This window comes from Megascapheus bottae, chromosome 6 (assembly GCF_031878675.1).
Source record: "Megascapheus bottae isolate mThoBot1 chromosome 6, mThoBot2.hap1, whole genome shotgun sequence".
In the NCBI taxonomy this organism is placed as follows: Eukaryota; Metazoa; Chordata; class Mammalia; order Rodentia; family Geomyidae; genus Megascapheus; species Megascapheus bottae.
Window position 1 is genome coordinate 63,023,427 of NC_143514.1, and position 27,915 is coordinate 63,051,341.

Here is a 27,915-nt window from a genome sequence, read left to right on the forward strand (position 1 = left end):
GGAAGATCAAGGGAGAGTGATAATTATTTAAATCCAGGAATGAGGCCTGACTTTTGAACCTGAGTTGCCCTGGATATTGTTTTTTTTTCCCCCCTCTGACTTGTGATTGGGGTCATCTCAGTTATCTGGATTCTCATGCTGTGTCTTTGGAACTAGGAAGGGAAGGAGTCATTTCGCCAGGTCCCTTCCCTTGTCATCCCAGGGGGATGAGAGCCAAATGTCAGGACATGCAGATGAGACTGTGGGGGAACCACAGGCGGGAGAGGTTGATGGCAGCTCACCTCCTTTTCCCAAAGGCACAATCAGATATTCAAATGGGATCCTTCTTGGGGGAGGAGAAGGAAAGGGTTTCCAGATGATGCTGGGCAGAAACTGGGTATGGCAGTGAGTTCAGGCACAAGGGAGATCTGCCTAGGAAACCTCAAAGCTGAACCAGTCCCTCCCTTCCCAGACAGGACTTCTGGCTAATCGGGACCCCTTCACCTATCATGTTTTTGATGTAGCTCATCAAGATGATTCCTCCCTTTTCCAGCGATTTGAGAGGAGCTGAGTTTTCCATGCTGTGGGTGCTGGGAGGTGGTGGGTGTGGGTGTGGGTGCCTGTTTGGGGAGGGGAGGTGTTTGTGCTCCACTCAGCTCCCTTGGTTACATAACAGCTTTGATAAGACTTTACTTTGGAGCTGCTGCTACTGCCTGAAGCAGTCACCCCTCCACCCCCACATGGAATGCTCGATGTCCACCCCCTTCTTCTAGGTCCCTTGGAAAGCCTGGATATTCATGATCCAGTGTTCTAGCAGCTGCTTCCCTGCCAGGAGGTGTCTGTAACTTGCCTCCCTATTCCCTGACCGGCTCCTGTTTTTTGAATCCTTGCTTATTTTTTGTTATTCTCAGCCCAGGTTACTCACTTTACATTTGTGAGCCTTCTGGTCTACTTTTTCCCCAGGTTGGGCCTTTACAGTAGGATGGGAGAAATCTACTAGACCCATGAAGCTACCCTGTAGGGAAGAACAAGGCATCCTAGGAGATTTTTTAGGACCCAAGCTAGTTCTCTTCTGTTTCGGTATTGGTTTTCGGAGTTTGGAAGTGGCGGAATATATCCAGCCTTCGACAGTTCCCTTCACTTCCCTCAGCTTCTTAGTTATCCTCATCAAGGTGCCCGAGCAAATACTTCTTTCTCCAGGCACTGAGCAAGGGAATTTCAGAGCTCTTCTTTACAAGGCCTTTTGTGTTTTCTGAGAGTGGGTGAGAATGGAATGTATCTAGGAATGGATCACATCCCACTGATACCAGAGAAGTGGGACACTCGAAAGGCAGTAGACGCCAAGTCAGGCTGTTCCTTGGAGAGAATCGAGACTTCTGTAGCTGGATGCCGGCGGCTCTAATCTCAGCTGTTCAGGAGGCTGAGATCTCAGGATTGTGGTTCTAAGCCAGCCTCATCAGGAAAAGTCTGAGGGACTCTTATCCCCAGCTCACTACCAAAAAGCCAGAAGTGGAAGTGTGGCTCAAGGTGGTAGAATGCCAGGCTTTTTGCTCAAAAAACTAAGAGTACCAACACCTCAGAGTTGGCACACACACACACACACACACACACACACGACTTCTGGCTTTGTGGACGGGGCAGAGTCAGATATTCTCAAGAAAGTGTCTGTGACTGTATATCTGCAGTTCATATATTTATGTATGCTATATATCTAGGTACAAATACATTTTTTGTATATAAATAAGGATGTATGTATATATAGATGCATGATAGTATGAATCCATATATATGTGTGATATGAAAGGAATTAATTAAAATATGTGTGTATGTCATGCTTACACTACTCAGTGATGCATATGTATATATAACATTGTGTGTGAGCATTTATATGGGGCTACATACATATGTGCTTATGTGAGTTAATAACATGAATATATGTGCATAAATGGATTTATACATACACATGAATATATGTATACACATATATGGAGAGATGGACTTCTACTGAACATTGGGGCTGCCTGAAGTTGTTTTCCTACTTGCTTGAACTTGATCCACTCTGATGCCTTTGACCTTTCTCAGGAAAGTGCTCCCTAAAATCTACCAAATTCTCATGTCCTAAGGAGTCAGTGGTTCCCCCCCACCAGAGGGAAAACGTGTGTAGGCCTTGGGAACCCCTGAGTAAGGGATTTCAGCTCAGTGCTGACCAGATGTGGTGTTCTGAGATGTGTGTGGGAATGAACATGGGAGGGGAAATACCGCCTTTACTATAGTCAGTTCAAGAGTACAGAACAAGTTAGAGCCAGACACCTGTGGCTCACTCCTGTAGTCCTAGTTTCTCAGGAGGCTGTGACCTGAGAATCATGGTTCAAAGCTAACCCAGGCAGAAAAATCTATGAAGTTCTTATCCCAACTGGTAGAGCACCGTGCTTGAGCAAAAAGCCATGCAAAAGTGTAAGTATCTGAGTTCAAGCCCTACTACCAGTATGAGTGCATGCACACACATGCACACATACACATGCACAAAAGAACAAGGTGGGCTTAGTTCAGGAAAGGGTCAGGGAATTATAGGAAGGCCCAAATGTATACATAAGCTTCACACATGGGAGCATATGGCAATACCTGTGTTCATATGCATATGTGTGTTAGCCCTCTGTGTCATATGACTGTTTTAGCATAAGTGCAAAACCATTGCTCCCATATACCTCTGTGAGCAAATCTACATGAATATATATATATATATATATATACATATCCTTAGCACCATGTAGACTTAACAATATGCAGATACATATTCACACATGTGTATGTGTGAATAGAATATGCAGAAACATGTGGGCATTCCGGGTGTAGTGGTTCATACCTGTCATCCCAAGACCAGAGGCAAAGCAGGACCGTCATGAGTTTAAGGCCAACCTAGCATACTTAGGATTCCTAACAAGACCCAGTCGAGAGAAAGAGAGAGGGGGTGTACGGGATAGATATGCGAATGTGGGCATGTGCTGACACTGGCCTGATTCTAAGTTGTACACCTCACTCACCCAGGTTAACAACAGCCTGCACAGTCTTTTCCCTGTCACATGTAACCCACCTCATACATGCAAGCATACATTCAAGCAATATTGATTTTACATTGGTACTGTACCCAAGATTGTGGAGATGGTTCTGGACCTGAAAACAACCGAAGAAAATGTTGAGGGAAGGTAGCATGGGGCAGTGGGGACCTGAAGAAGATTAGGTCAGCTCTGGATTAGGGAAGGGAAGAGTCTAGTAAAGCATCTATAGAAGGGGAGGGCTTTGATCTGAGACTTAAAAATGGGGCAAATGTCTGCCAATTGGGCTACTCTGGGGAAAGGTATTACAATGGCAGAAGACGTCCCAACTGATCTCGCTGATTTCATCCCACCTCTCCAGACTCTCCTTCCAGAACAAGATGGAGTTAGGCTCTGTTGATGGCTTTTCATCTTACTTGGGTGACAACTGGAGTACTTAGTAGAGGCCGAGTGACCCAGGTGCTAGGTGTAAAGTCCCCCATTGACCTGGCAAAGATGTGGAGCACACTTTGGGGATGCTGTGTTTACCTCCCCACCTCAGCCTGAATTGCTCTTCCCTTAGACATACAGTCAACTCACCCTCTTGATTTATTTACGTCTTTGCTCAAAAAATTTTTTTTTGAGAGGCCTCTCCAACAATCTAACTTAAATAGACTCTTGTCATTTCTACCCCCTCACCCCAGTTTATATATACCTTTACATTTCAGCACTTGCCACCACCATCATCTCACTGCAGCCCCCTTCCCTCACTAGAATATGAACTTTAGGAGAGCCAGAAGAACTGGCACTTCACAGGTGTGTGTGTGTGTGTGTGTGCTGGAGCTTGAATTCAGGGCTTGGGCATTGTTCCTTAGCTTTTTTTTTCCTCCCTCAAGACTTGACACTCTACTTGAGCCATAGCTCTACTTCTGGCTTTTTGGTAGTTAACTGGAGATAAAGTGTCGTTTGGGTTTGTCTATCCAGGCTGGCTTCAAACCTCAGTCCTCAAATCTCAGTCTCCTGAGTAGCTAGGATGATAGGCATGAGCTAGTGGTGCTCAGCTTTTATATAGATTTTGATTCCTCTGTCTCCTGGGTCCAGAGCAACTGACCCTGAGTAGGGCATGCAGTATATCTGTAATTAATTGCAGATAGATCATGTTGGCAGCTCTAGGGAGTGGATGCAAGGCGGGGAGATGACTGGTCAGGAGCCTGGTGGCTGGCGTGGAACTCAGACGGCTCATCTCTGCGCATGCACACGCATGTACACACATATTTATTTCTGCCTGCCATTGCTGTGTCTCTTATTCTAAGGGAAGACCAAGGAGGGAAGTAAAAGTGTCTGCCAGTATGTGTGTGCTGCGCATGCCATGAACACTTTGTGACAAGCTGGTCACCCTTGGCTCCCCTTTCCCTCCTTTTGGATCTTGTCACCTACATCCCATATATACCCATTTCTGCCAGCTGGGCTGCAGAGGGCAGGGTCTCTGTGATTCTATTCCATAAGTGATGGAGTTCCTGCCCAAGAGAACCCGGGAAGGGAGCAAGGAGGGTTCTGAAAAGTGGGGAGGCACTTAGGAAATGGGAGCCACGGACAGAGCCAGAGATACACAGAGAAGAAGGGAGGGAAAAGAGGATTGTGGAGAGACCTCAGGCACGGCCCAGACTCGCCGAAGGAGCCAGGCTTGTGATCTCCTTGATCTACTCTAGGTCATTTCTCCTGATGGCACAAGATGGGCACCTTAGGCAAAGGATGGGCATGAGAACTGTTGGTCCCTGGGGCTGTGATGTGAAGTCAGGTCCTCTGTCCCAAGACAGTATAGGGAATTGAGCTTGTGTTTGCAGAATGAGGAACGAAGGTTAGACTCCAGGCAGAACCCTGTGACGAGACTAAGTAAGGCGTAGTATGAGATCAAAGCTGGTGAGAAAAGGTGGAAGACCTGGGAGTTGTGGCAGCTCCACGCTGTGCCACCTCTGGGGAGTCAGGGGAGATGAAGATGTAAGACCCTCTTTGAGAGTTGCTCCCCACCGCCATCGGGGGCTGGGCTGCTTTGGTACAGAGAGGACAGTTGAGGAGTCCTGGGGCATGCGTACAGGGGGACTCCCCCAGCCCCTGCGCTCCTGTCTGGGCTAGGGGCTGGGCAGGCGCTGCCGCCGCCCCCCTCACACCTGGGCTGTGAGCATGGGGGTTGGGCCGAGACAGCTGCCAGAGCCGCCCACCTGCCCGCGGTGTCATGGCAACGACTCTGCCCACGTGGACCAAGAGGAAAAGGAGGAGAGGAGAGAAGAGACATCACGACCAACTGGAGGATGGGAGGGGGCTTTTCAGAGTCCCTTGTGCTGCAGCCTCTACCCCTCTAACTTGGCCTCTGACCAGCGCTCTCTCTCTACCCCAGAGGCCCAGGGCAGGGTGGGGCTGGCGTTCCAGGCCTGGCCTCCGAGTCTGAGTGTCCTTGGACGCCTTGGGTAGTGATGACCTTGGCCTCCTGGCCCTGTGGACCTTGGGTCTTTGGGAGACACGGGGCTTTGGCTTGTGCAGACCTCACCCTCTCTCCCTGCTCCGCAAGTTGGGGTTGAGGGGCTGAGAGCCCGACCTACTTCTCCATTTTCTCACTATTTTTCAAAAGGAAAATGACCCACTTTTCAGCCAATCAGACTGGGGCCTGTTCCCAGGCTGATTCCCTGAGCCCCCCTGCCCAGGCCTCTGCCCCATCCTCAGCCTCTAAGCCACGTGCTGGACCCACTTCCTAGGGGAAGCAGGTGCACCTGTGTGTGTGTGGTGGGGGGGGAGGTCTTTTCCTTGGACATCTGTGCCAGGCTTAGGCAGATCTTGTTGTGTGTGGGTCAGAAATGGGCCGAGGCCTGACTGATCCCAGCCAGCCCTGCTTTGGGCAGACAGTGTTAACTACTTCAGTACCTGGGCACTTGGTTCTGTCTGCCAGCCTCTTGTACTCTGGGGACTCATCTCCCATCTGGAGTGACAGGAATGACCCTGGGAAGGGTAGACAGAGGATGGTGCCCCTCCTCTCACCTTGTATTAGTGGCTGGTGAGCTGCTTTCCCTGGTTGCTCCATTTCTACATGGAAAGAGAGCCAGTAGCACTGGACGACCATGTCTGTCTGTCTATCTGCCAGAGTTCCTCCCAGAGACCTCTCTTAGAGGGTTCAGCCCAGTGCCTCTCTTCCCAAGCCCCTCCTCCTCTCTTGAATATTGGTCTGGGCCTCAGAGTCCCCTCCCTCCCTCAGCTATATTGGCCTGGGCTGGCTTGGGGGGGTGATTAGGGATTTAATTATTTAGTTTCTCTAGCTCAGTAGATTAATTCCATCCATCACACGCAGGCCGAGCCATTTCTCCCTCCCTGGGCTGCCTGGCCAACCCCAGAGGGAGAGAGTATCATTGCTCACCTGGGCCTAGTATTGGATCTGGGAACAATGGATAAAGTTCTTGTTGGGGGGGGATTGGGTGTATGACACTGAGCAGACATGGGTGCCCACAAGCTGCGAAGTGAGCATGTAGAGCTAGCTTAGAGAGAAGCGTGTGGACATATGTAAGCTCTGCGGCTGTGCAGCTTCTGAGCACACAGCATCAGTGTCTTCCATGCGAGTGCGTGTGTGTATGAGCCGTTGTGGGAACGGGTTTGGGTGGATCTGTGCGTTAGGTGATGACAATTACCTGCGAGAAGCAGATGCTGTATATATAAAAGGTGTGTGGGTGACTGCATGGCTGTGCAGTTTGCCGCTGGATGCGTTTAGTGGGAGTTAAGTGGTGGATGAGCAGTTCTGGGAGCATGTGTGGCCATGTGTGAGGAAGGGACGGCAGGAGTGGAGCTTTCCTGAGGCTAAGCCAGGGCTACTGGGGAGGGGGTTTGGAGAGGGTCCATTGCTGGCCTCATCAGCTCAGATTGATTGGAGAGATGCTATTTTATGCATGTCTATTCAGCCTGGATTTAGTTTCCTAGTGATTGGGAGCATCAGGCTTCATTTCAGACCCATATTCAGATTTTCTACCATCTGTGTGGTAGGCGACCTTGTGCCTATACTAGGCCTCGGTTTCCTCATCTGTGAAATGGGACTAATAATGGTACCTACTGCCTGGGACAGCTAGGAGGATGAAGCATTTAACACAGCATTTGTGTGGTTGCAGCATGCAAAGAACTGAACGATAAACTTCAGAGCTGACAGACAGCTGACAGAGGTTTTCTGTTCATTGCTTGAACCTGGCCTCTGCTTGTCTGCTTCCCTGGGCACATCACTCTGGACCAGATCTTCTGCTGTGAAATTCTGGCCCAGTTGCAGTCATCTCTCCTCTCTCTTCTTGTTTCTCCCCTTGTCCTGTGAAACGGCTCTGGGGTCCTACCTTCTTGATGGCTCAGTCACCAACACTGAACTCACTGTGTATGCTGTGATTGTCCACACAGAGGGAAGTCACAGGAATCCCAACCTCCAGTCATTAACAACCCATCCCCAGGTCTATCCTGCTGTGGGGAAGAGGAGGGGATGTCTACTATGTAATTGCTTGCATGGGGTGGACCCCCTTAGTAGATGGCAGTGGCTCATTTATAAATCCTAGCTACTAAGAAGGCTGAGGTCTGAGAATCGAGGTTCAAAGCAAGATTAAGTAGGAAAATCTGTGATACTCTTCATCTCAAAAAGCCAAAAGTGAAACTGGCTCAAGTGGTAGAGTGTCAGCCTTGAGCAAAGTAGCTCAAGGACAGTGCCCAGGCCTGGAGTTCAAGTTCTAGGGCTGGCATGTGTACACACACACACACACACACACACACACACACACACACACACACACACGGTTCTCAAGGACCCTGAGGTGCCCTGTGCTTGACTCTCCTGTGAGAGATGTTCAGAAAGAGAGGACAACTGCTAGTGCTGGAAATCCTTGTCCAAGCTCACACAGAAAACTTACAGAGCAGTGTGTGAGCCTTGGAGGTCATCCTAAGGGCTGAGCCATATGTGAGGACCACTGGCTCATGTAAGCTGGAGGGAGGAAAGGCCGTGGTCCTGGCATGGCTTGGCAGCTTATGCCCAATGGAGCCTTGGCATGAATTTGGATCGCCTGCCTGTTATTTTCTGGTGACCCTGGTAGATGTAGGTGACGAAACCCCAGAGTTCAGAGCAGCAACAGTCCAAGGCACACATGAATGTAAGAAAATGCAAGGATGCCCAGGTCAGGAGAAGCCTGCATATGGAGACAAATGTGCCTGTGCTTTGGATAAATCCAGTTAGTTGGTTATCCATTGTCACAATATAAGAAGGTTGCTATCATTGCTCCTGTTTCACAGATAAGAAAGTTGAGGCTCAGACAGAGAAAACTAGCTGTTCATGGTCAAGGAAGTAGAGTGTTAGGGATGGATGGTTGTTTTTTCAGTGCCCAGATATGAAGCTTTCAGACTTCCTAACCTTCAACCTTGGAGGTAGAGGAAAAACTGCTAGTTCTGACTGCATGGGTGGTGCGTGCATGTGTATGTGTGTGTGCGTGCATGTGTGTGTGCATATCAGAGCCTTTAGCACTCTCAAACGCCACCACCTTGGCCACCCCAGCTCTACCGTTTTGCTATATTGGTTTTATTGCTTGGCATGTGGAAAGTCTTCAGAAAGATCCCAGAACACCCATTTCCGATGCTGGTCAGTCAGTGTGGCCACAACCTCTGCCCAAGGCTGTCTGAGAATCCATCCCCTCAGAGGCCCTATGTCCAGTTCTCATGAATTCTAGATAGTTTCTCCCTTGATGTTAACCTGGACATTCATTTCATGACAACTTTAGTTGTCATGGCATTGCAGTAAGAAGGGGACTATTCTTAGGTCCATACAAAAATGAGGAAACTCAGACTGGGAGACATGGCTACAGTGGTAGAGTGCCATCTGTGAGTGAAAAATCCTAGGGGAACATGAGGCCTTGAATACAAGTCCCGGTATCAGTACAAAGCCAATAAATGAACAAAAATAGGGAAGCAAATTCAGAGTGATGAAGCTACTCCTTTAAAGCCAGTTTAATAACTGGTAGCCCTGGGCTAAGAACCCAAACAGTTTAATTCAAGATGGAGAATCCATATTCTGTTCTCTTACCGGCCTTCCTTAGCCAGGGTCTCACATTGTCTGGTCCTGGAATATTCATTCATATTCCCCCCTCCCTCTCCCTCCCTCCCCTCTCTCCTCCCTCCCTCCCCTCTCTCCCCCCTCTCTCCCCCCTCCCTCCTTCCCTCCTCCTCTCCTCCCCTCTCCCCTCTCTCCTCTCTCCCTCTCTTCCTTTCTCCCTCTCCCTCTCTCCCTCGCTCCCTCTCTCCTTTCTACCCTCCCCCCTCTCTCTCTCAGCTTAGGATAGCTCCCCAAGGAAGGCTGCTGGAGACCTTAAGGCGAGGTAAAGTGGATGGAGATGACAATGAAAATGAATTGTGGGGCCAGGAGTGTGGCCTAGTGGTAGAGTGCTTGCCTAGCATGCATAAAGACCCGGGTTTGATTTCTTAGTACCACATACGTAGAAAAAGCCAGAAGTGATGCTGTGGCTCAAGTGGCAGAGCACTAGCCTTGAGGAAAGCCCAAGGACGGTGCTTAGTCCCTGAGTTCAAGCCCTAGGACCTGGCAAAAAAGAAAATTAATTGTGTCTCCAAGGGCCTTTGGCAGCCCCTACAAAGGAGGAGGTGGCTCCACCTTTGCTTTTGGGATTTCTGGCCATATAACCCCAGCCGGAGAAGAAGTAGAGGCCTATCAAACTTGAGTGAAGAGGCCTGTTTGTGGCTGGGTGACAGCCCCTGAGCGCTGCTCGTGTAGCGTACTCATGAGAGCCTGATCAGGGCCCCATGGCTTCCTCCACAACGTTTGGTTACCCTTCCTCTTCCTCTTCCCTACGGCCTTCCTTGTTGAAAACAGCACTTCTACGGGAGAGGTGGACAAACAGCAGGACTGGGTTTGGAGGCAAGATGTCTCATACCAAATCCTCCAGAGAGCTGCAAAGCCTTTCCAGGAACAGGGGTGGAGGTCCTTTCTGTGGACTGGGCGCACAGGAGAAGGGGTGAGAATAGCTGGGGAAGCTGTTCCTTCACACGAGAGATATTTAGAGAGCACCTGTTAGTGTCGGGCATTCTACACAATCAGAATACTGCTCCAGGGTCAGCCCCTGCTTACCTGGGGCTTAGGTTTGACCATGGATGACACACTGTATACATGTAATGGGTGGAGAAAATCATTTCAAGAACAGTTAAGTGTTATGGGAGAGAATCCAGGGAGATGAGGCTCTGCCTTAGTTACAGTGAGTGGTCAGGGCCAGGCCTCTATGAGCTGAGCCCTGAAGGATGAGACAGAGCTAGCCATAGGGATATCTGGGGCAGAGTGTTCCAGCAGAGAAAACATCAAGTGCAAAGCCCCCTGAGGTGGGATTTTTTTTTTTCAAAGAGAGTGGAGGTAGTGAGGGTTATTCACAGGCTGAGTGCTGGCTAGTGGGTTAGGAGATGTGTTTAGACTCCTATCTGCCTAAATGGCTTGAGTGTTTTGGAACAACCTGCTTTCTGCTGAATTCCAGCCCTAAGACCCCAGGAAGAGTTGATTAAAGTAATGAAGGTAAATGTGACTGTGAAACTGGTTCCTTCTATTCTGTTCCTCCATCCTACCGTTTCTCCCACTGCAGGGAAGGCAGGAGCGTTTCCTGGGACTTCTAAGGGGATTGGGTACAAGGTATTCTGAATGTTCAATTACAAGGTTCGATAAAGTGACCAGAGCCCTCATTCAGCTACAGAGATGTTTCCAAAAGGCATCTGAGCAAAGCCAGAGTCAGCTGGACAAGGGGGCTCAGGCAGGAAGAGGCGAGGAGTTTGAGGGAGTAGTGCAATCCATAGGGAAAGATCAAGTGGGCATGCTACTGGTCAGAGACTCTGTTAGGTCTCCCAGGGGCTCTGGAATTCGCTGGGAATTCCCAGTGAATTCCAGAGCCCACCCCAGCTACCCAAGACAAAGTCCTGGCCATATTGGCTAGGTCAACATAGGAAAAAGCAGTGGTTAGGCAGAGCCTGGAGCTTGCCCAAAGGTGGTGTGGGGGATGACCTCATGGACTCGGTGTGATGGGATTAGATGGAGCTGACCCCCCAGTGAGAGAGCAGCTGTGCCTTTTTTGCTGTTGTCTGGACCGTCATGTCCAGTTTGTAGATCTCCCAGAAGCTTCCTGAGGAAGGAATGAATCAGCTCCTATTTCATTTTTGAAATGTTCATCTTTGCCTAAGGCATGGCTTTGTGTCAACCCCTGAAACATGGTCCTTTGTTAAGCACACCTAGATCTCTGGGGCTTCACATATGCACACTCTGAAGAATGACTTGTCTGTTCACCAGCAGACCTTTGACTTAGAATTCAGCGAGTTTAATTGACCTGCCCAAGGTCACACTGTCAACCAGTGGAGAAGGTAATAAGATGACCAATAATGATAGGTATCTTTACTATTTTCCATGTTTTGAGGCACAGTGCTACTTTATTAACCATTACATTAGTCATTTTATTTTGCTTTATTTTATTGCTGGTCCTGGGGCTTCAACTCAGGGCCTTGAACTCTTGCTTGGATAACATTTGTAATTTTATACTGGCTCTAATATTATCCCCATTTTACAGATAAGAAAATAGGTTAAGACACATGAATCACCAGCCTCAGTCCACACGGCTAGGAAGGGAGTGGAAAGGGACTTTGAATGCAGTGGTCTGGTGACCAAGTCCACGCCAATAACTGCTTTTGTCCAGGGAGTTCATGAGTCACCTAGGTCTTGAGGAAGGAAAATCAACTGATTTGATTGGGCAGAGTCCTGGGGGAGAGGAAGAGAAAACACTCTACTTCTTCTAGGGCCCTTTTTCCTTCCCCCATTTTCCATTCTTTTTCTGGAAGGTAATTGCTTGGGGCAGTGACAACCTCCTGGCGAATTACACAGCTGGTTTCCCAGTGAGATTTGTAACAACAACCCCGCCAGCCTGGCAGCCCCCAGCAAGTTCCGGTTTAAGAAACTAATTGCTGGATTGTGTAGTTGGTGCTAAATTGGGTAATTTCTTGGTGACGGCATCTGTGCCATTTCTTCCATTCCCAGATAGATTCAAGCTACCTCACAGAGGGGATTTGTCACCCAGGTATCTTTGCTTCTCATTTCCTAGCCAGCCACAGGCATTTGGAGCAGCTTCCTGGCCCAGAGGTTTACCATCTGGGCAGCTTTCTAGGTCCTAGGATAGTAGAGAGATGGCATGGTTCAGTAACATGAGTTTTCCAATCGATTTATGAAGCTTCCTTTATTCTGTACTTACCTGAACTTGGACTTGGTGTAAATATATGCTTACCACACAGGAAAAGGCTAAACCAGGCTCCAGTCAGTGAGCTCTGTATGAGGTCTTTTTTGTTGTTGTTGTGTATGTATTTTTTGTGCTGGTATTGAACTCAGAGCCTGAGTATTCTTCCATAGCTTATTTTGCTAAAGGCCTGCATTCTACCACTTGAGGCACATCTCCACTTCTATTATCCTTTTTTTTTCTTTTTCTTTGGGTCCTGGGTCTTGAACTCAGGGCCTAGACACTGTCCCTGAGCTTCTTTGCTCAAGACTAGTGCTTTACCACTTGAGCCACAGCTCCACTTCTGGTATTTTTGGTGCTTAATTGGAGAGAAGAGTCTCACGGGCTTTCCTGCCTGGTTTTGAACTGAGATCCTCAGATCTCAGCCTCCTGAGCAGCTAGGATTATGGGCGTGAGCTAAGAGTGCCCTACTCGCTTCTGTCTTTCTGTTGGTTAATTGGAGATAGGAATCTTTCAGATTTGTTTGCACAGGCTGACTTTGAACAGTTATTCTTAGGTCTTAGCCTTCTGAATAGTTAGGATTACAGGCAGGAGCTACCAGTGGCAGGCTTATTGTTTGCTCTTAGAAAAAAAAATGGGGAGATTCACTTTCATTAGCATGTTTACTTCGGAATAGCATTTAATAAGCTTGACTTCTTTGAGCTAACAGAACAGACAAGAGAGAAGCTAAAGCTTTGGAGTCAGGCCACAGTGGGCGTGACTTCTGGCCTTGCCACCAGTTTCCAGGGCGATCTTGGGCAGGCCAGTTGAGCCTAAGAAGTCCTTCTCATCCTGTAAATTAGGAGGGGGGATAATACCTATCTCTTGGAGTTATTTGGGGGACTCAAATCAAAGGTCATAAGCGAAAGGATCTTGTTCTTTGTGGCTTATAGTCACTCAGCACATACCTGCCACTTTCAAGCTCTGTACTAGGGGTGGGGGAGACGAAGTGAAAAAGATGGCCACAATTCCTACCTAGAGCTTACATTCTGGTGGAGGTGGGGAAGAGACAGACAGGGAGAAACAGACGGGGCGGGGGGGGGGGGCGGGAGGGAGGGAGGCATCTCTGAATCACACAAATCTAAAATGGTAACGATAGAAGAGCAGTACATGATGCCTTGAGAGCAAACAGCAGGAGTATCTGACCTACTCAGGGAGGCCAGAGAAAGCTTCCCCAAGAAAGAAACAACTGGGCTGAGATCTGAAGGGCATGCAGGAGTTAGCAAGGCAGAGGTGGGCAGGAAAAGCTTGCTGGACAAGGGGAATAGGCCCCATGATGTGAAGGATCTTGGAACTGGGGGATGGTAGGGAGGCTGGCTTGGCTGAAGCAGAGTGAGTGAGGGGAAGCATGTGGTGAGAGGGTGTTAGAAAAGTGGGAAGGGCCAGGCCCAAGTTGGTCAGGTCAAGGTGCTTTGTCCAAAGGAGATCAATAAGTTAATGAATAGTTTTTAGCAGAGACCGACATGATCAGATTTTCAATTTCAAAGATAATTTGGGTAAGAGCAGGATAAGAACCAAAGCAGGGAAGTCATTTAGGAGAGGAGGGGGGGGGGAGAGTGTTTAGAGCTTAACCTTAGGACCTGGGTGCTGTCCCTTTTTTATTTCATTCAAGGCTGGACCTCTGCCACTTGAGCCACTCTTTCACTTCTGGCTTTTTGGTGGTTAATTGGAGATTTAAAAAAAAGTCTCATGGACTATTCTACCCAGCGAGGCTGTGAACCGTAATCCTTAGATCTCAGCCCCCTGAGTAGCTAGGATTGTAGTGTAAGCCACTGATACCCAGCTTCAGTTAGGAGACTTTTGCAGATGTACCAGCAGAAGGTGATGTTTGGAGGTGCAGTTGGATTCGCTAGCAGAGCTTTGTGCTGCAAATACAGAAAATCTGGCCAACGATGGTTTAAAATAGAGTTTATTCCATATCACATACAGGACTGAAGAAAGGCAACTGCTTGTCTTGGTTCCATGGCTCACTGGTGCCGGTGCTAACATCTCTGAGATTTTTTTACTTTGATCAGTTGTAGGGCTTGCAGTCTGGGCCTGGGCACTGTCCGTGAACTCTTCAGCTCAAGAAAATTGCTCTACCACTTGAGCCACAGTGCCACTTGTGGTTTTCTGGTGGTTAATTGGAGATAAGAGTCTTATAGTCTTTAGTACCTCGGCTGGCTTTGAACCGTGATCCTCAGATCTCAGCCTCTTGAGTAGCTAGGATTACAGGCGTGAGCCATTGGTGCCTAGCTTCTGTGTGATTCTTTTTTTTTCCCTCTTTCTTCCCACCCTCTTCTCTGTGATTCTTGAGACCTCTCTCAGCGTGCCAAGCTTTGGCTATCATGATTTTATTCCAGCCAAAAATAAAGGGAGAAAGTAGAACACATTAGAAGACTCTGCCTCTTTGGTCACAAAGCAAAAAAAATTCTCACATTTTTATATTACAAGAGAGACTGGGAAAGGAAAAAAGGGGGACTGGGAAGGAGTTTTAGCTAATCAGTTAACAACGATTGATGAATACAAAAGAAAGTGGGTACATCTATATTTTAAAAATTATTATTTTTTTTGTTGGTCATGGGGGCTTGAACTCTGGGCCTGGAAACTCTCTAAGCTCTTCAGCTCAAGGCTATCTCTCTACCACTTGAACCACAGCACCACTTACTAAAAATTATTATTTTAAGTAGTTCAAATGGGTTTTAGTTCTACCAGTCAGATTATGAGTAGTGTGTATCTTGGTGAATGTCACCCTTCCCACCATTCTCCCCATCTTTCTCAATTCTATCCATACCTTCAAGTTACGTGTGGCATATCTATTTTTAGGAAGTAAAATCCATAGGATTGATGATGGATTGAACTGTGAGTTCCTTCTCCCTGTTTTCTCCTCTCATTGATTATTTTTAGTATGGGGTGAGGGCAGAGGGTGCAGGAGGAGGATTGTAAGGCATAGTACATAGAAGGAAGCTAGCCAGGAAAGACGTCTTTTTGTTTGAAGCAGGGTCTTGCTGTGTGACCCAGGGTGGCTTAGAACTCACTTTGGAGCCCAGGTTGGCCTTGAATTTACCATTTGCCTGCCTCTGCCTCCCAAGAGCTGAGATTACAGAGCAGTTTGTGCCACCATTCCCAGCAGTAATTAAATATTTTCCTAAGGGCTGGGGCTGTAGCTCATGCTTAGAGCACTTACTTAAGCATGCAGAAAGCTTCAGGTTCCATGCTCAGAAGTTCAAATAAAAACAAAACACCCACATCTTTTCTTTGGGAAACCCACACGCTGAATCGTCCCTTCTCCTAGTAACTTTCTGTTCATTGTCTACAATCTGGACTTTGGAGATTTTGGAAATAAAAACTAAAGGCTTTATATAAGAGATTACATTGTGTAACCTTTGAGTTTATAAAGTAGTTTCTTTGGCATTGTGTCTTTTGATATTTGTTGAGGTCTGGGATGATAGGTGAGCAGATCACGTTAGGCTTAGGAAAGTTAGGTCAGCTGTCTGGTATCCTACACCTTCTGGCCTTGGGACTATCCCTATAGGGTGTGGAATGGGTGAGGGAGTTCTCTCTGGAGAAGAGCAATCACAGGGGCTTATCTCTGACACCAGAACTGGGAAAACACAGATTGATACTAATGAGACAACTTTGGCAGATCTTGACAGCAGCTTGGTGGCTCAGCAGTGGCATTTGTGTGAAGCTGAGGGCAAAGAGCACTTGAAAATACCCACAGTTGGGAAGCTTAGGGGGTTCCAGCTTGACATGGCCACCCACAAGGCAAAAGGGATGATATGGTCTTCTGCCAAGACGGCCTTTGTGTTCCCAGTGTCAGACATGTGTCGAGAGAAGCACATCTACCCATGGGATTAGCTTATTAAACCTTCTATCCAAGAGGAGGAGACACTTCTAAGAGCTTTTCTAAGAGATTGTGAGGCAGCCACCTTGGTCTGAAGTCACCTCTGTGCCCTGGAAAGGGAGAATTGTCATAGGACCAGGCAGTTGAGGTCAGCTTAGTTTTCCCACAGGCAAGATAACTAATAGCTCTTCTGGTTCTAGACCTGGGCTGGGCACTGGATATGTCTTCTCTGTGGAAGAGTCACTGGAACCTCCCCAATCTTCCTTGTTGTCTCACATTCCTCAGGGTCAGGAAGTTCTTCCTGATGTCTATGTCTCTTCCATTACTATTAATCATGCTTGCAAAACTCTCTCTTCTTCCTGACATCCCTGTGTCTAATAATGGCATCATTAGTCTTCTAGTCACGGCTGCTGCAAACTTCAGAGTCATCTTCCTTTCTTATTCTTCCTCTCCTTCCCAGTAGTTTCCAAACCTTGTCTACTGGAACGTTCCCAGCCCACCTCTCTGCATTCCTGACTTGCACACCTCTTCAGCCTTGTGTCTGCTAAGGCTTCTGTTGGTAATTATCCTCCCCACCCCACCATTGTCTGTGGAACACACAGCCATCTTCTATTTCAATTCAAATGCCCTCGTCACCGAGATGTCTTCCTTGATTTCTCTGTACTGAATCTGATCTTGGTCTGCGGTAACCTAACATTTTGGCACCTCTTTCTGTCACAGTCATTTATTTACTCATCTACTCTGTGAACATTAATTAAAGACCAGCTCTGGTCAAAGCCCTAGGTTAGATGCTAGAGAGGATTGGGCTTTGGTTTCTAATCACACTGTAGAAGAAGAGAGAGAAACTGAAATGCTGGAGTTCAATGTCATGCAATGGCTGCTTCCATAGCAGTCCCAGGACATTCTAAAAGCCCCACTGAAAGGAATCATTCAGAATAAAGAGCACAGACAGTCTTTAAGGGAAGGCCGGGTTTAGCATGAGTGTTAGCCCGGAGGAGAGTTTGGATGTAGATGAAAGAAGATTCTAGGAGGAGGAAACAGCTTGCACAAAATTATAGGGACCTAAAAATAACTCTTGTCACGGGTGAGAGCTTGTCTCCCTGTTAGATTATCGACCTGTTGAGGACAGGGAGCTCACGTCAATGACCTCTATATGCTTCTTATTCTTACTCATGGTATCTACTCAACAAATGTTGTGGAACATAGCAATATTTAAGGGCAAAGAAAATGCTGTGGCTCAGCACCACGGACAGATCACACAGACACCTGCAGTAGGAGGTGGTCCAACCTGTGAGCTATTTTGCATGTATTTGCATAATGAAGCCAACTTTATTTCCTGGGGTGGGGGGTGTCTGAAGTCTCTGCATCACAGGGCATCCAATCAGTCCTGGTATTGGGCCTGGGTGAGGGAGAGGGAGGTTGGGAAGGGGAACTGTCAGGGCCAGAGACCTGTCTCCCGAAGACACCAGGAGACGGTTATTTCCCCTTTGCTGACCTCCTGTTCTCTTGTTAGGAGCCAGAGGTCCTGAGCCTTCTGAAGTTAGGATTCTTCCCGGTGGTGGGGATCCTGACATCAAGGATGGAACATCCTGGATGGTGAGTGGTAGGGAAGTCTGGGAGATGGGGATTCCATCAGATTCCCAAATCCAAATAACAGGTTTGAATCTTGATTCCAAGTGACTTACCCACTTTCCTGGCTTTGTGACTTCATTGTTTTTGAGCTCCATTTTCCCATAGCAAGAATGGATAATACCTACATTACAAGATTGCAGTGGATGCACAATACCTAGCAAGTACTAGGGAAATAGTAGGAGATGAGCTGTGAGCGGGGTTTGGAAGAAGTTTGAAGTGGGGTGGGTGTGGGGACGTTGGGAGACTGAGTCTTAGAGGTGCTACTGTCTGGAGTCTTTGAAGCTGTCATCCCTTCCTAGTCAGCAGATGGCCCAAGAGCTGGTCTGGGAGGAGGCAGGGCTTCGTCTGCCAGATCCTCCATCCCTGTCCCTCCTGCTGTCACCCCCTCCTGCCATAGCTCCTGTCCTGGCAGCTCCTGGAGCACTGATTGGCAGCAGCTCTTGCTGAGAGCTGACCTCTCTGTCCTGTAGTCTTGGCAAGCCTGGGGTGAGGGCCAGGGGCACTGGCTCCAGATCTGCTTCTTCATCAGCCTCCTGCCTCACTGTTCCGAGAGGAGGAACTCCCGGGTTCCACGCCCAGCTCTGGATACAAATGTACTTCACTGGCCAGCCTTCCTCCTTTATGTCTTTTCTCCCTCTGTGACTTCCCTACCATGGAAAGGGACTGTGAAGAGGGGTAAAGGGCAAAGAGGACAATTCATTGGGGGAATATTTGGAACCCTGGAAAGAATGAAGTCCTTCCTTAGGTTTTGTTTCCAATCTCATCCCTAGAGGAGAGAGAATAAACCTGTAGCTCGATGCTAGGAGTGGGGTGTGGAAGGAAGGGGAAGAATTTTCAGTGGAACTCTGCTGTGTATGTATGTGTGAGTCCAGTGTTCGTGTCACAGGCCTGGCTTCTGCAGCAGTGGTGTATTGGTTAGGACTGGGGCACACTGCTGGCTCTGGACCAGTTTGTTTAAATCCAGCTTGTTAAAAGCTAGTTCACCTAATGACTGGTTTCTTTGACTATTTTGTTTGTCTGCTTGGGTCTCTTTTTGTTTTTGATAATCTAGGGATATTTAAAAAACCCATTTGGCTGAGTACATTTCCTCTTACAAGTATTTATCAAATTTGCAGCATTTGATGAATGACGAGATTATTTTGTGCCCTGTGTCTTTGTCTATTCTGTTTTAAGGACTTTACAACCCATTTGTGGTAAGATAGTACAATTAATCATAATGAATTGATAAGCATTACCTACAAGGATACAAGATTGCCAAGGAAAGATGGGTTTTTAGATGATGATGACTGTTGTTCAGTCTGAATCCTTTCTCTCCCTATTTTCCCAGGAGATTCCTGGGGCCTGGCCCCCAACACTATGAAGAGCCTTTGCTGAGGCCATGAGGGGTTACCATGGCGACCGAGGCAGCCATCCCCGCCCAGCCCGCTTTGCTGACCAACAGCATATGGACGTGGGCCCTGCTGCCAGGGCCCCGTACCTGCTGGGCTCCAGGGAGGTCTTCTCTACTGAGCCCCGCTTCTGTGCTCCGAGAGCTGGCCTGGGACACCTTTCTCCAGAAGGGCCCCTGAGCCTGAGTGAAGGGCCATCTATAGGCCCTGAGGGAGGGCCAGGGGGGTCTGGAGCTGGGGGAGGCAGCAGCACCTTCCCCAGGATGTACCCTGGCCAGGGCCCCTTCGACACCTGTGAAGACTGTGTGGGCCACCCACAGGGCAAGGGTGCCCCCCGCTTGCCTCCTACACTCCTGGATCAGTTTGAAAAGCAGTTGCCCGTTCAGCAAGATGGCTTCCATACACTACCATACCAGCGTGGTCCAGCAGGGGCTGGGCCTGGGCCAGGGCCAGGGTCTGGCGCTGCCCCCGAGCCCCGGAGCGAAAGCCCTAGTCGAATTCGGCATCTGGTTCACTCAGTGCAGAAGCTTTTTGCCAAGTCCCACTCTTTGGAGGCACCTGGGAAGCGGGACTATAATGGGCCCAAGGCCGAGGGAAGAAGTAGCTCTGGAGGAGACAGCTACCCTGGTCCAGGATCTGGGGGCCCCCACACCTCCCACCACCACCATCACCACCACCATCACCACCACCACCAGTCCCGGCATGGCAAGAGGAGCAAGAGCAAGGACCGAAAGGGAGATGGGCGGCACCAGACCAAGGCAACGGGCTGGTGGAGCTCTGATGACAATTTGGACAGTGATAGCGGCTTCTTGGCAGGGGGGAGGCCCCCCGGGGAGCCTGGTCCCTTCTGCTTGGAGGCTCCAGATGGGTCCTACCGAGACTTGAGCTTCAAGGGGCGCTCAGGCGGCTCAGAAGGCCGCTGTCTTGCCTGCACTGGCATGTCTATGTCATTGGATGGACAATCAGTCAAGCGAAGTGCCTGGCATACCATGATGGTCAGCCAGGGCCGGGATGGATACCCAGGGCCTGGGCCAAGCAAAGGGCTCCTGGGTCCAGAGGCCAAGGCCAAAGCCAGGACTTATCACTATCTGCAGGTGAGGCTTTGTGGGGGTAGGGAACAGGGTTCTCAGCCCTCATCAGGCCTGTCAGCCAGAGAACAATGAGGGTGGGTTGGCTGCCAGTCAGCTGTTCCTTGTGATGAGGGAGGGAAGGTCTGGGTGCAGGGCGGCTCAGCTTTGCCTTAAAGCGATACCCAGGGCCCCCTTTGGGGCCTGAGTTTTCCATTTGTCCAATGAAGGGAAGTGGCCCTTTGATTCTGGTGATGTGTATCATCAGTGCCAGGAAGATTTCTCCTTGACCTCTTGTTTTGAACAAGCTGTGCTGGCCTCGGTCTTTGGAGGTTGGAGGCAGAATGCAGTCGAGGGAAGGCAGTGGACGGGAGGAGTAAAGTTTCTTGTCTTTAGCTGCCTTGAGCTTGGAGCTGGGCAGTTAGAAAGCAGTTCTCTTGCCTCCAGGCCTCCCCCAGACCTTTTCTGCTCAAATCTGGGTGGTCCAGCTACTGCTGGAACATGATGCTCAGTTTATGCTTCTTCTGAGGCATATTCATTGTCATTCTGGGGTCCACATAGTTCCTGTAACTGTGGGACCCTGTTTTCCTGGTTTGTCTTGGGCTAGAGACACACCAAGTCAAGGCTGAGCCCTGACACCATCGCAGGCAGGGTTTCTGAAGAAGGGTGCTACAATGAGGCTGAGTTGCCATCCTGTCTTAATCACCTTTGGCCTTCTGCTGGTGGGGCTAGGAGTTCTGACCTCTTCTTCTGGAGCCCTCAGCCCACACTGTTTTCATGAGCTTTCCCACGGTTTTAGTTCCAGAGATCCAACAGATTTAGAGTTTTCTTCCAAGCTAACATTCCTTTTATATATTAATCCTCATTCACTCGATGAGCATCTCCCCGCTGCTGTGTAGACAGAGATGTAGATGCAAATGTTGCTGATGAAGGGATGGATCAGGAAACAGATGGAATGTATTATATTTTGTATGGTATATATGTATATAATGGTACACTGTGATAGAAGAGAACCCTGGCCATCAAGGGGACACAGTTGAAGCTCTTCATTCGCCTGGTGGTGGGTAACCAGGGGTGTCTTGGCAAAGTTTGTAAGAGAAAAGTCCCCTGAGTTGAACTTGAGTGGAGGAGTTGGAATTCATTGAGTTCAAATGAAAGGCATTCCTGGAAGGGTCTATAGTGAATTCAGAAGCCTGGAGAAGAGAAGCTGTATGTGGCTTTTGCTTGCCATTGGCCTTGCGAGTAAGTTGTTCATCTTGGGATTCTCCTGGGAGATCTCACAGAAGCCCAAGGGAGCAAATTAGGCCATAGCAGAAGCAAGAAATGACCTCAAGTACTTGAGACTGGTAGGCTGGCCTTGGGTTACTCCTTCCCAGGGAGTTGCTGACAAGTGAAGGGTGCAGAGAAGGCACACCCACCCTTCCTGTCCCATAAGCAAGCCCTTGCTAGCCTTGGAGCTTTGCCTCCATTTTCCTTCTCTCTGCTGCTTCTCCAGGGCTGCCTTGACCTCCCTGGGGGCTTCCTCTTTAGCATGCATCTCACAGTGTCCTGCAGAGGAGCAAGTTGCTCTGCAGTGCCTGTGGAATGGGAGCTCTGCAGTGTGGCACAGCATGTCCTGGCTGTCCCATCTGCTTGCTTGCCCACTGTTCCTGGTTGTGGAGTCTGAGGCACAGGGGATGGAAGGTCCCCGTTTCAGAGAAAATATGAAGGGGCTGTAGGAACCTTCCAAATAGCCTGGTGCTCCCCACCACAGCAAGGGAAGCTAGCCCCTTCTCCTGAGGTATCTCAGACTTCTAACACCTTTGTGGATGCTATATCTCTCACCAGGACAGCAGCCCTCCTTCATACCTCTTCTGGATCCCTTCTTTACTCACTGGATTCTTGTTCCCTGGATCCCTATTCTTGGATTCCTGGCTACTTGCAGAGCTCTTTCTTCCCTGAAGTCTCTTGCCTGCTTTCCTGTTCTCATAGTATTTCCTGTCCTCTCACTATCTTCTCCTTGCTTTTGAACTGTATATTATCTGAGCTTTGCTTTGCATATGCTTGCTCTCACATGTGCGCTCTCTCTCTCTCCTCCCCCCTCCATCTCTCATCCTTGTCCTCTTCTTTTCAACAGCATTTTAAATCCTCACTGCCTCCCTCAACCTTCTCATTCTACTTTCACTCACAGTTCATCCTTCACTATGTGGGTGACCGCCATGGGCTCCCTCAGAGATCAAGCTAGGACCCCTCCCCCCACCAACTCCTAGGCTGACTGCTCCACCGGGGGCTTACAGATCTCCTCAGAACCCCTCGAATTGCCATTACCAACTCATGGAAAAGGAAAGTGTGTGTATGTGTGTGTGTGTGTGTGTGTGTGTGTGTGTGTGTGTGTGTGTGTGTGGTGAGGAGACCAGAGCTTGAACTCAGGGCCTTGAATCATCATTTAGCTTTTTCTCTTAAAGCTGATGCTCTACCACTTGAGTCACAACTCTGTTTCTGGCTTTTTGGTGGTTAATTGAAGATAAGAGCCTCATGGACCTTCCTGTCCAGACTGACTTTATTTAATCATTGATCCTTAGATCTTAGCCTCCTGGATATCTAGGACTTACAAGTGTGACCCACTGGTAACTGACTGCAAAGTGGATTTTACCTTAAAGCATCTTTCTTCAACCTCATCCCTCTTTTCTTCTTATCCAATTTTTTTAACCTTTTTTTTAATTGTCGGGTAATATATAGAGGGGTTACAGTTATACTTGCCAGGTGGTAGGTGCATTAATTCTTACCCAGTTTCTTAGAGCACAGATTTTTCTCTTTACTTCCCTTCAATTACCTCCTGTACCACAGGCAAAACTTCCACAGCCCTGTTCTCTAAAGCACACTGGCATGCTCAAGTGGTCATCCTCCTCTGGAGAGCTGTCCCTGGAGAGTGGCCCCTTCAAGGGCTGTAATAAGAGTTAACATTTACAGATCACTTTCTGTGTTCTGGACACTCTTGAATTGGCTTACTTACCTGGGCCACCAATCCTCTGATGTGGGTAGAATTATCGTTGTCAACTCACAGACAGGGAAACAGATACTTAAAGATGAATCAGTTTTGCTTAGGTTTACCTAGTAGCAAGCCATGGCACCAGAATTTGCACAGGGATCTCTTAACTCCTGAGCCCAAGTCACTAACCTCTGAACGCACTGTGACATTTGACATAATCGACTCCTTTTATTCTTGAAACATCTCCTGTTTTGTGACATGGCATTCTCCTGCCTTCCCACCTACCCCTCTGCCCACTCTTTCTCAGGTGACTTCACAGGCTCCTTTTCTTTGCAGTCCCTTTTTAAATGTCAGCCGATCTCTCCTTAGATCTGTCTTCTTCTCTTTCCTGGATTGCCTATAGATCATTCCTATCGATCCATCTGCCATCCATGACTCCCACATGCTTGCCTCGATCTCCCCACAATCAGAATCCCACCACCACCAGTTCAGCAATTAGATGCCAAACACAAGGTGCTTAGACATGAACCTATTATCTCTCCACAAATTTGTTTCTCTGGGTTCTGTGGCTCTGTGAACAATAAGCACCTACCTCAGGTCCTCAGCCATCAGCTTTGCAGTCATCCTCAACTCTTCCCCACCTCCTCCTCTTTCTCCCACAGCTAATCAGGCTCACTGATGCTCCTTAACACCTCTCATCTCCATCTCCTCCTCTTCCCCTCATTGTCATTGCCTTAATTTAGGCCTCAGCATCCTTTGCTTGTATTGCAGCCTCAGCCTCCTAATTGGTCTCCCTCCTGCCACTTGAACCCCTTCCCTGCTCCTGGCTCTTCACTATCCAGCCAACCTCTGTCTGGACTGTTAAGAGCTCCCTCCCAACCCAATGTGTTCCTTGCCTAATGCTCTCTGTGGCTCCTCAAGAAATGTGAGGTAGTTGGAAGGGGGTGCAGAGAATGTAGAAAGTAAACAGGTTAAAAGGATGGAGTGAGAAGCAGGGGTAAAGGGTATCTGAGGTCGGGTGATGCTGCCCTGATGGAAATGTGATTGACATAGGTCATTTAGACCTCTGATCTTCAACCTCCTGGTACCTGGCATGTCAAAACCCTAGATGCTCTAGGTGGCCTTCAATTAAGTGGCAAAGGTTCGGGGAGGATGATGCAGCATCTCCTGTCAGGGCAGTCTCAGTGGACAGCCTGAAACACTTCCTCTCCCCGTTCTCTGCTGCCTGCTCCCGAGTGTGGTCTGTTCTAGCCCGAGACAGTGCCTCCCACTGGCAGTGGGCAGGAGGATCCTGAGCTCGAGATTGACATGTCTGAGAGACAGAGGCCCTTGTCCCTGCAGGTGCCGCAAGACGACTGGGGGGGTTATCCCACGGGTGGCAAGGACGGGGAGATCCCCTGCCGCAGGATGCGGAGCGGCAGCTACATCAAAGCCATGGGGGATGAGGAGAGCGGAGACTCGGATGGCAGCCCCAAGACGTCTCCCAAAGCACTCGCCCGCCGCTTTGCCTCCCGCCGCTCCTCCAGTGTGGACACAGCTCGGATCAAGTAAGAACTGGGGGTGACCAGGGATAAGGGGCAGGAAGCTGATGCTGGGCTCCCTCCTACAAGAGCTGTGTGTAGAACGGGTTCCAGTGGGGTAGTCTTGCTTAGGGGTCAACTGGGATGTCTCACTCCGCCTCAGATAAAGGGCGTGGTTCTTGTGCAGTGTGTTTGGGGAGGAACACTACCCAGACTCTCCTGGGCTCTTCAAAGAACTGAATGTCACAGCCCCTCCCTATCCTAGCAGACCCCCATTCTGACTGGCATTTTGGCCTTTTCCAGCTGCTGTGTCCCACCCCGGATCCATCCCCGGAGCTCCATCCCTGGCTATAGCCGTTCCCTCACCACTGGACAGGTAGGGGGAGGTCCAGTCCACCTGGAGGGAAGAGTGGGACAGGGGATTTTGTTCTGTGCCCCGCCTACCTCAGTGTGTCCCTGGAGAGAAGTGGGGTGCGGTTCTGGAAAGACCCAGAAACCTGCCTTGGGACTGAGTGATGCCTCAGACTGGGAAGTTCCTGGGAATCACATCTTTGGAACCCACAAAATGTCTTTGAGATGCTGACCTTGTAAGGAAGAACAGCACCAGCTCTCTGGGTTTCCCTAGATTTCTCCAGGCCTAACTGCTCTGCACCTACCTCATGCAAAGGGTTGACTGAGGGATACAAATGGCATAGAGGCCAAGCTCAGTCTGGGAGACCTTCTGGGCCTGAGTTCCGTTCAGCTTTTGGGACCACAAGCAAGAGACCCCCCCCACCCAATGCCTCTAAGTTCTCACCTTCAAAATGAGAGTAGCAGTGATAGCTAGCTCTCAGGAGGTTGGTGAAGACTCATTGGAAGATAGTATTCCTGCACAAGTATGTGGCCCCAGATTGATACTTTATAAAGATGAGTTCCTTACTTAAGTATAGACCTCTCCTGAATTTATAAAAGTGATGATAGTTTAGTAATTAAACACAGGACATAAGGTTGAATTGCAGCTTAGATGACTTACCAGCTGAGTGACCTAGGGCAAGTTATTTGACTTTTTTTTGAGCCCCACTTTCCTTATTTAAAAATAGGCATCATAATAGCGTTCTTGGCACATAGCCAGCACTCAGTAAAGGTTAGCTATTTTTACTGTTTGCTGGGGGAAAAGAAGCAATGCAAAAAAGCCTGGCATAAGACTGTCCGCCTTGGCCCCCATTGTTGGCAACAGCAGTCTCTCAGGATTCCTTTGTTACATTTCCTGAATCTGGGAATCTGATTGGCACAGCTGTCTTTTCACATCAGGCCAGACTGCACTGCTAAACGCACTAGTTAATGCTCAGGCCTTGTGTCCCTTGACTCATAGCATCTAACACTGTTGATGATTCTCGTTTCTTCCTGAAACCCGTTTGGGGATAACATATCCTTTAGATTCTCCCTCCCCCACCCATGCCTTCTTCTCAACTGTGTCTTGGGTACTTGACAGCTGCCCAGGATCTCAATACTGGAGTTTTCCAGGGCTCAGTCCCTAGACTGCTTTCTACACCCACTCTTTAGGTGATCTCATCCAGGCTCATGGCTTTGAATATTACTGAGAGCCTGATGACTCCCAAATGCATAACTGCAGCCCAACACTCCTGTATATGGAACGGTGTATTGAAATCTCACTTGCATGTCCACTGGACATTTTCAATTTAATGTGCCCAGAAGTAAATTGCTGAATCCCTCTTCCCCAAGGCCATGCTCTGGTCCTTGTCTTCTGTTTTTCAGATAATGACAGCTTTATTCTTGGACTTCTGGCCTAAAAGCCTGAAGTTAATGCTCTCCTTTTCCTTTTCTTAAGGTCACTTTTCTATTTTGGTGTTAAGAATTGAACTGAGGACCTTGTACATGTTGAATGTGTGATCCACCACTGAGCTGTATTCTCAGTCCATGATGTTAGTCTGTCTTCTCTTTCTGTTTGTATCTGTCTGTCTCTCTCCTCTCCCCCACTCCCTCTCTGTCTTACTTATCCCACATCCACTCTTTCAGCAAGTTCTGCAGGTCTCACCTTCAAAACATATATAGGATCCAGCCCCCCTCACTATCTCCGCTGCAGGTCACCATGTCCTTTCTTCTGGTAGGTTGCATTGCCTTCCAGTTGGTCTTCTGCACTTAGTCTGACTGTACTTAGTTCTGTCAGTGTAGCCAGAGTGGTCATTGAAAACTATAACTACCCCATCCACCTTTCTGCTTAAAGTCTCCACTTAGCTCAGAGCAAGCATCAAAGACTTTTTAGTCTGACTTGTAAGGTCTCCTGCATGATATGACCAGTGAACCTTGTGAGTTCCTCTTCTTCATCTTCTTCCAGCCTTGCTGGTTTCTCTTTGCTCTTCAGTCACCACAGGTATGTTTCTGCCTCTGGACCTTTGCAGTTGCCATAATCTCTGCCTGGATGTCTCCTTCCCAAATATTCCCATGGACCAGTTCCTCACCTCTTTCAGGTCTTTTCCCAAACATTCTAAAATTAAAATTTACCCCTCCTCCACATTTCCTATTCCTCTTCCTCCTCTTCTTCCTCCTCCTCTTTTTCTCTCCTCCTCCCACTTTACATTATCTAACAGCATATACACTTGACATATTTCTCTGGGAGATGTGGCTTGGCATCCTGCTTTACAGAAGAGGAAAGAGATTTAAAGCACGGGAGATGTCCCTTTAGTATTTTCAGTAATGCTTTTTCTCTTAAAGCTGATCTTTGTTTAGTATTTGGTAGAACATCTTTTTCCATCTTTGAAAAAAAGTTTTTTTTATCTCCTATGTTTCAGGTATGTCTTTTGCAAATAACTTGTAAATTTGGTCTTATGTCTATTTGCTGATTGATCAAGTGTACATTTATATTTATTATGATTGTTGGTATGTTTGGTTCTAGCTCTAGCATCCTATTTTGTGCCCTTCTGTTTATCAGGTTTTGTGCCATTTTGGGGAGCTTTTTCTATTCCTTTGCTGCCTTCTTTTGGGCTGATTGAGTTTTCTTTATTTTCCCTGCCAAATCCTGCACTGGTTTGACAGTTATATATTCTATTTTGATCTTTATGGTTACTCATAATTTTAATGTGAGTACTTGACTTAGCAGCCTGAAGCTGACAGTTTTTCCACCTCCCTTTGCATCAGGGGAAGACCTCAGGACACTTTAAATTTGATGATCTCTTTCCCTCCCTTTTTTTTTTAATGCAACGAAAATTT

At 48.4% G+C, this 27,915-nt stretch overlaps 1 protein-coding gene across 3 annotated transcripts in view; it reads left to right on the forward strand.

The window, feature by feature from the left end:
• The window catches only part of Dlgap3 (DLG associated protein 3), a 63,660-nt gene that overhangs the window by 5,349 nt on the left and 30,396 nt on the right, over nucleotides 1-27,915 (forward strand). For 2 of the 3 annotated variants that reach the window (XM_090335268.1, XM_090335269.1), the window contains exons 2-5: nucleotides 17,647-17,729; nucleotides 19,093-20,247; nucleotides 24,530-24,735; nucleotides 25,012-25,084. In XM_090335268.1, the coding sequence (XP_090191394.1) occupies nucleotides 19,144-20,247; nucleotides 24,530-24,735; nucleotides 25,012-25,084 (1,383 nt within the window). In that variant the 5' untranslated portion in view covers nucleotides 17,647-17,729; nucleotides 19,093-19,143. Of the gene's footprint in view, nucleotides 1-17,646; nucleotides 17,730-19,092; nucleotides 20,248-24,529; nucleotides 24,736-25,011; nucleotides 25,085-27,433; nucleotides 27,498-27,915 lie in introns of those variants that run through there. The other variant, XM_090335270.1, reaches the window with a different exon arrangement.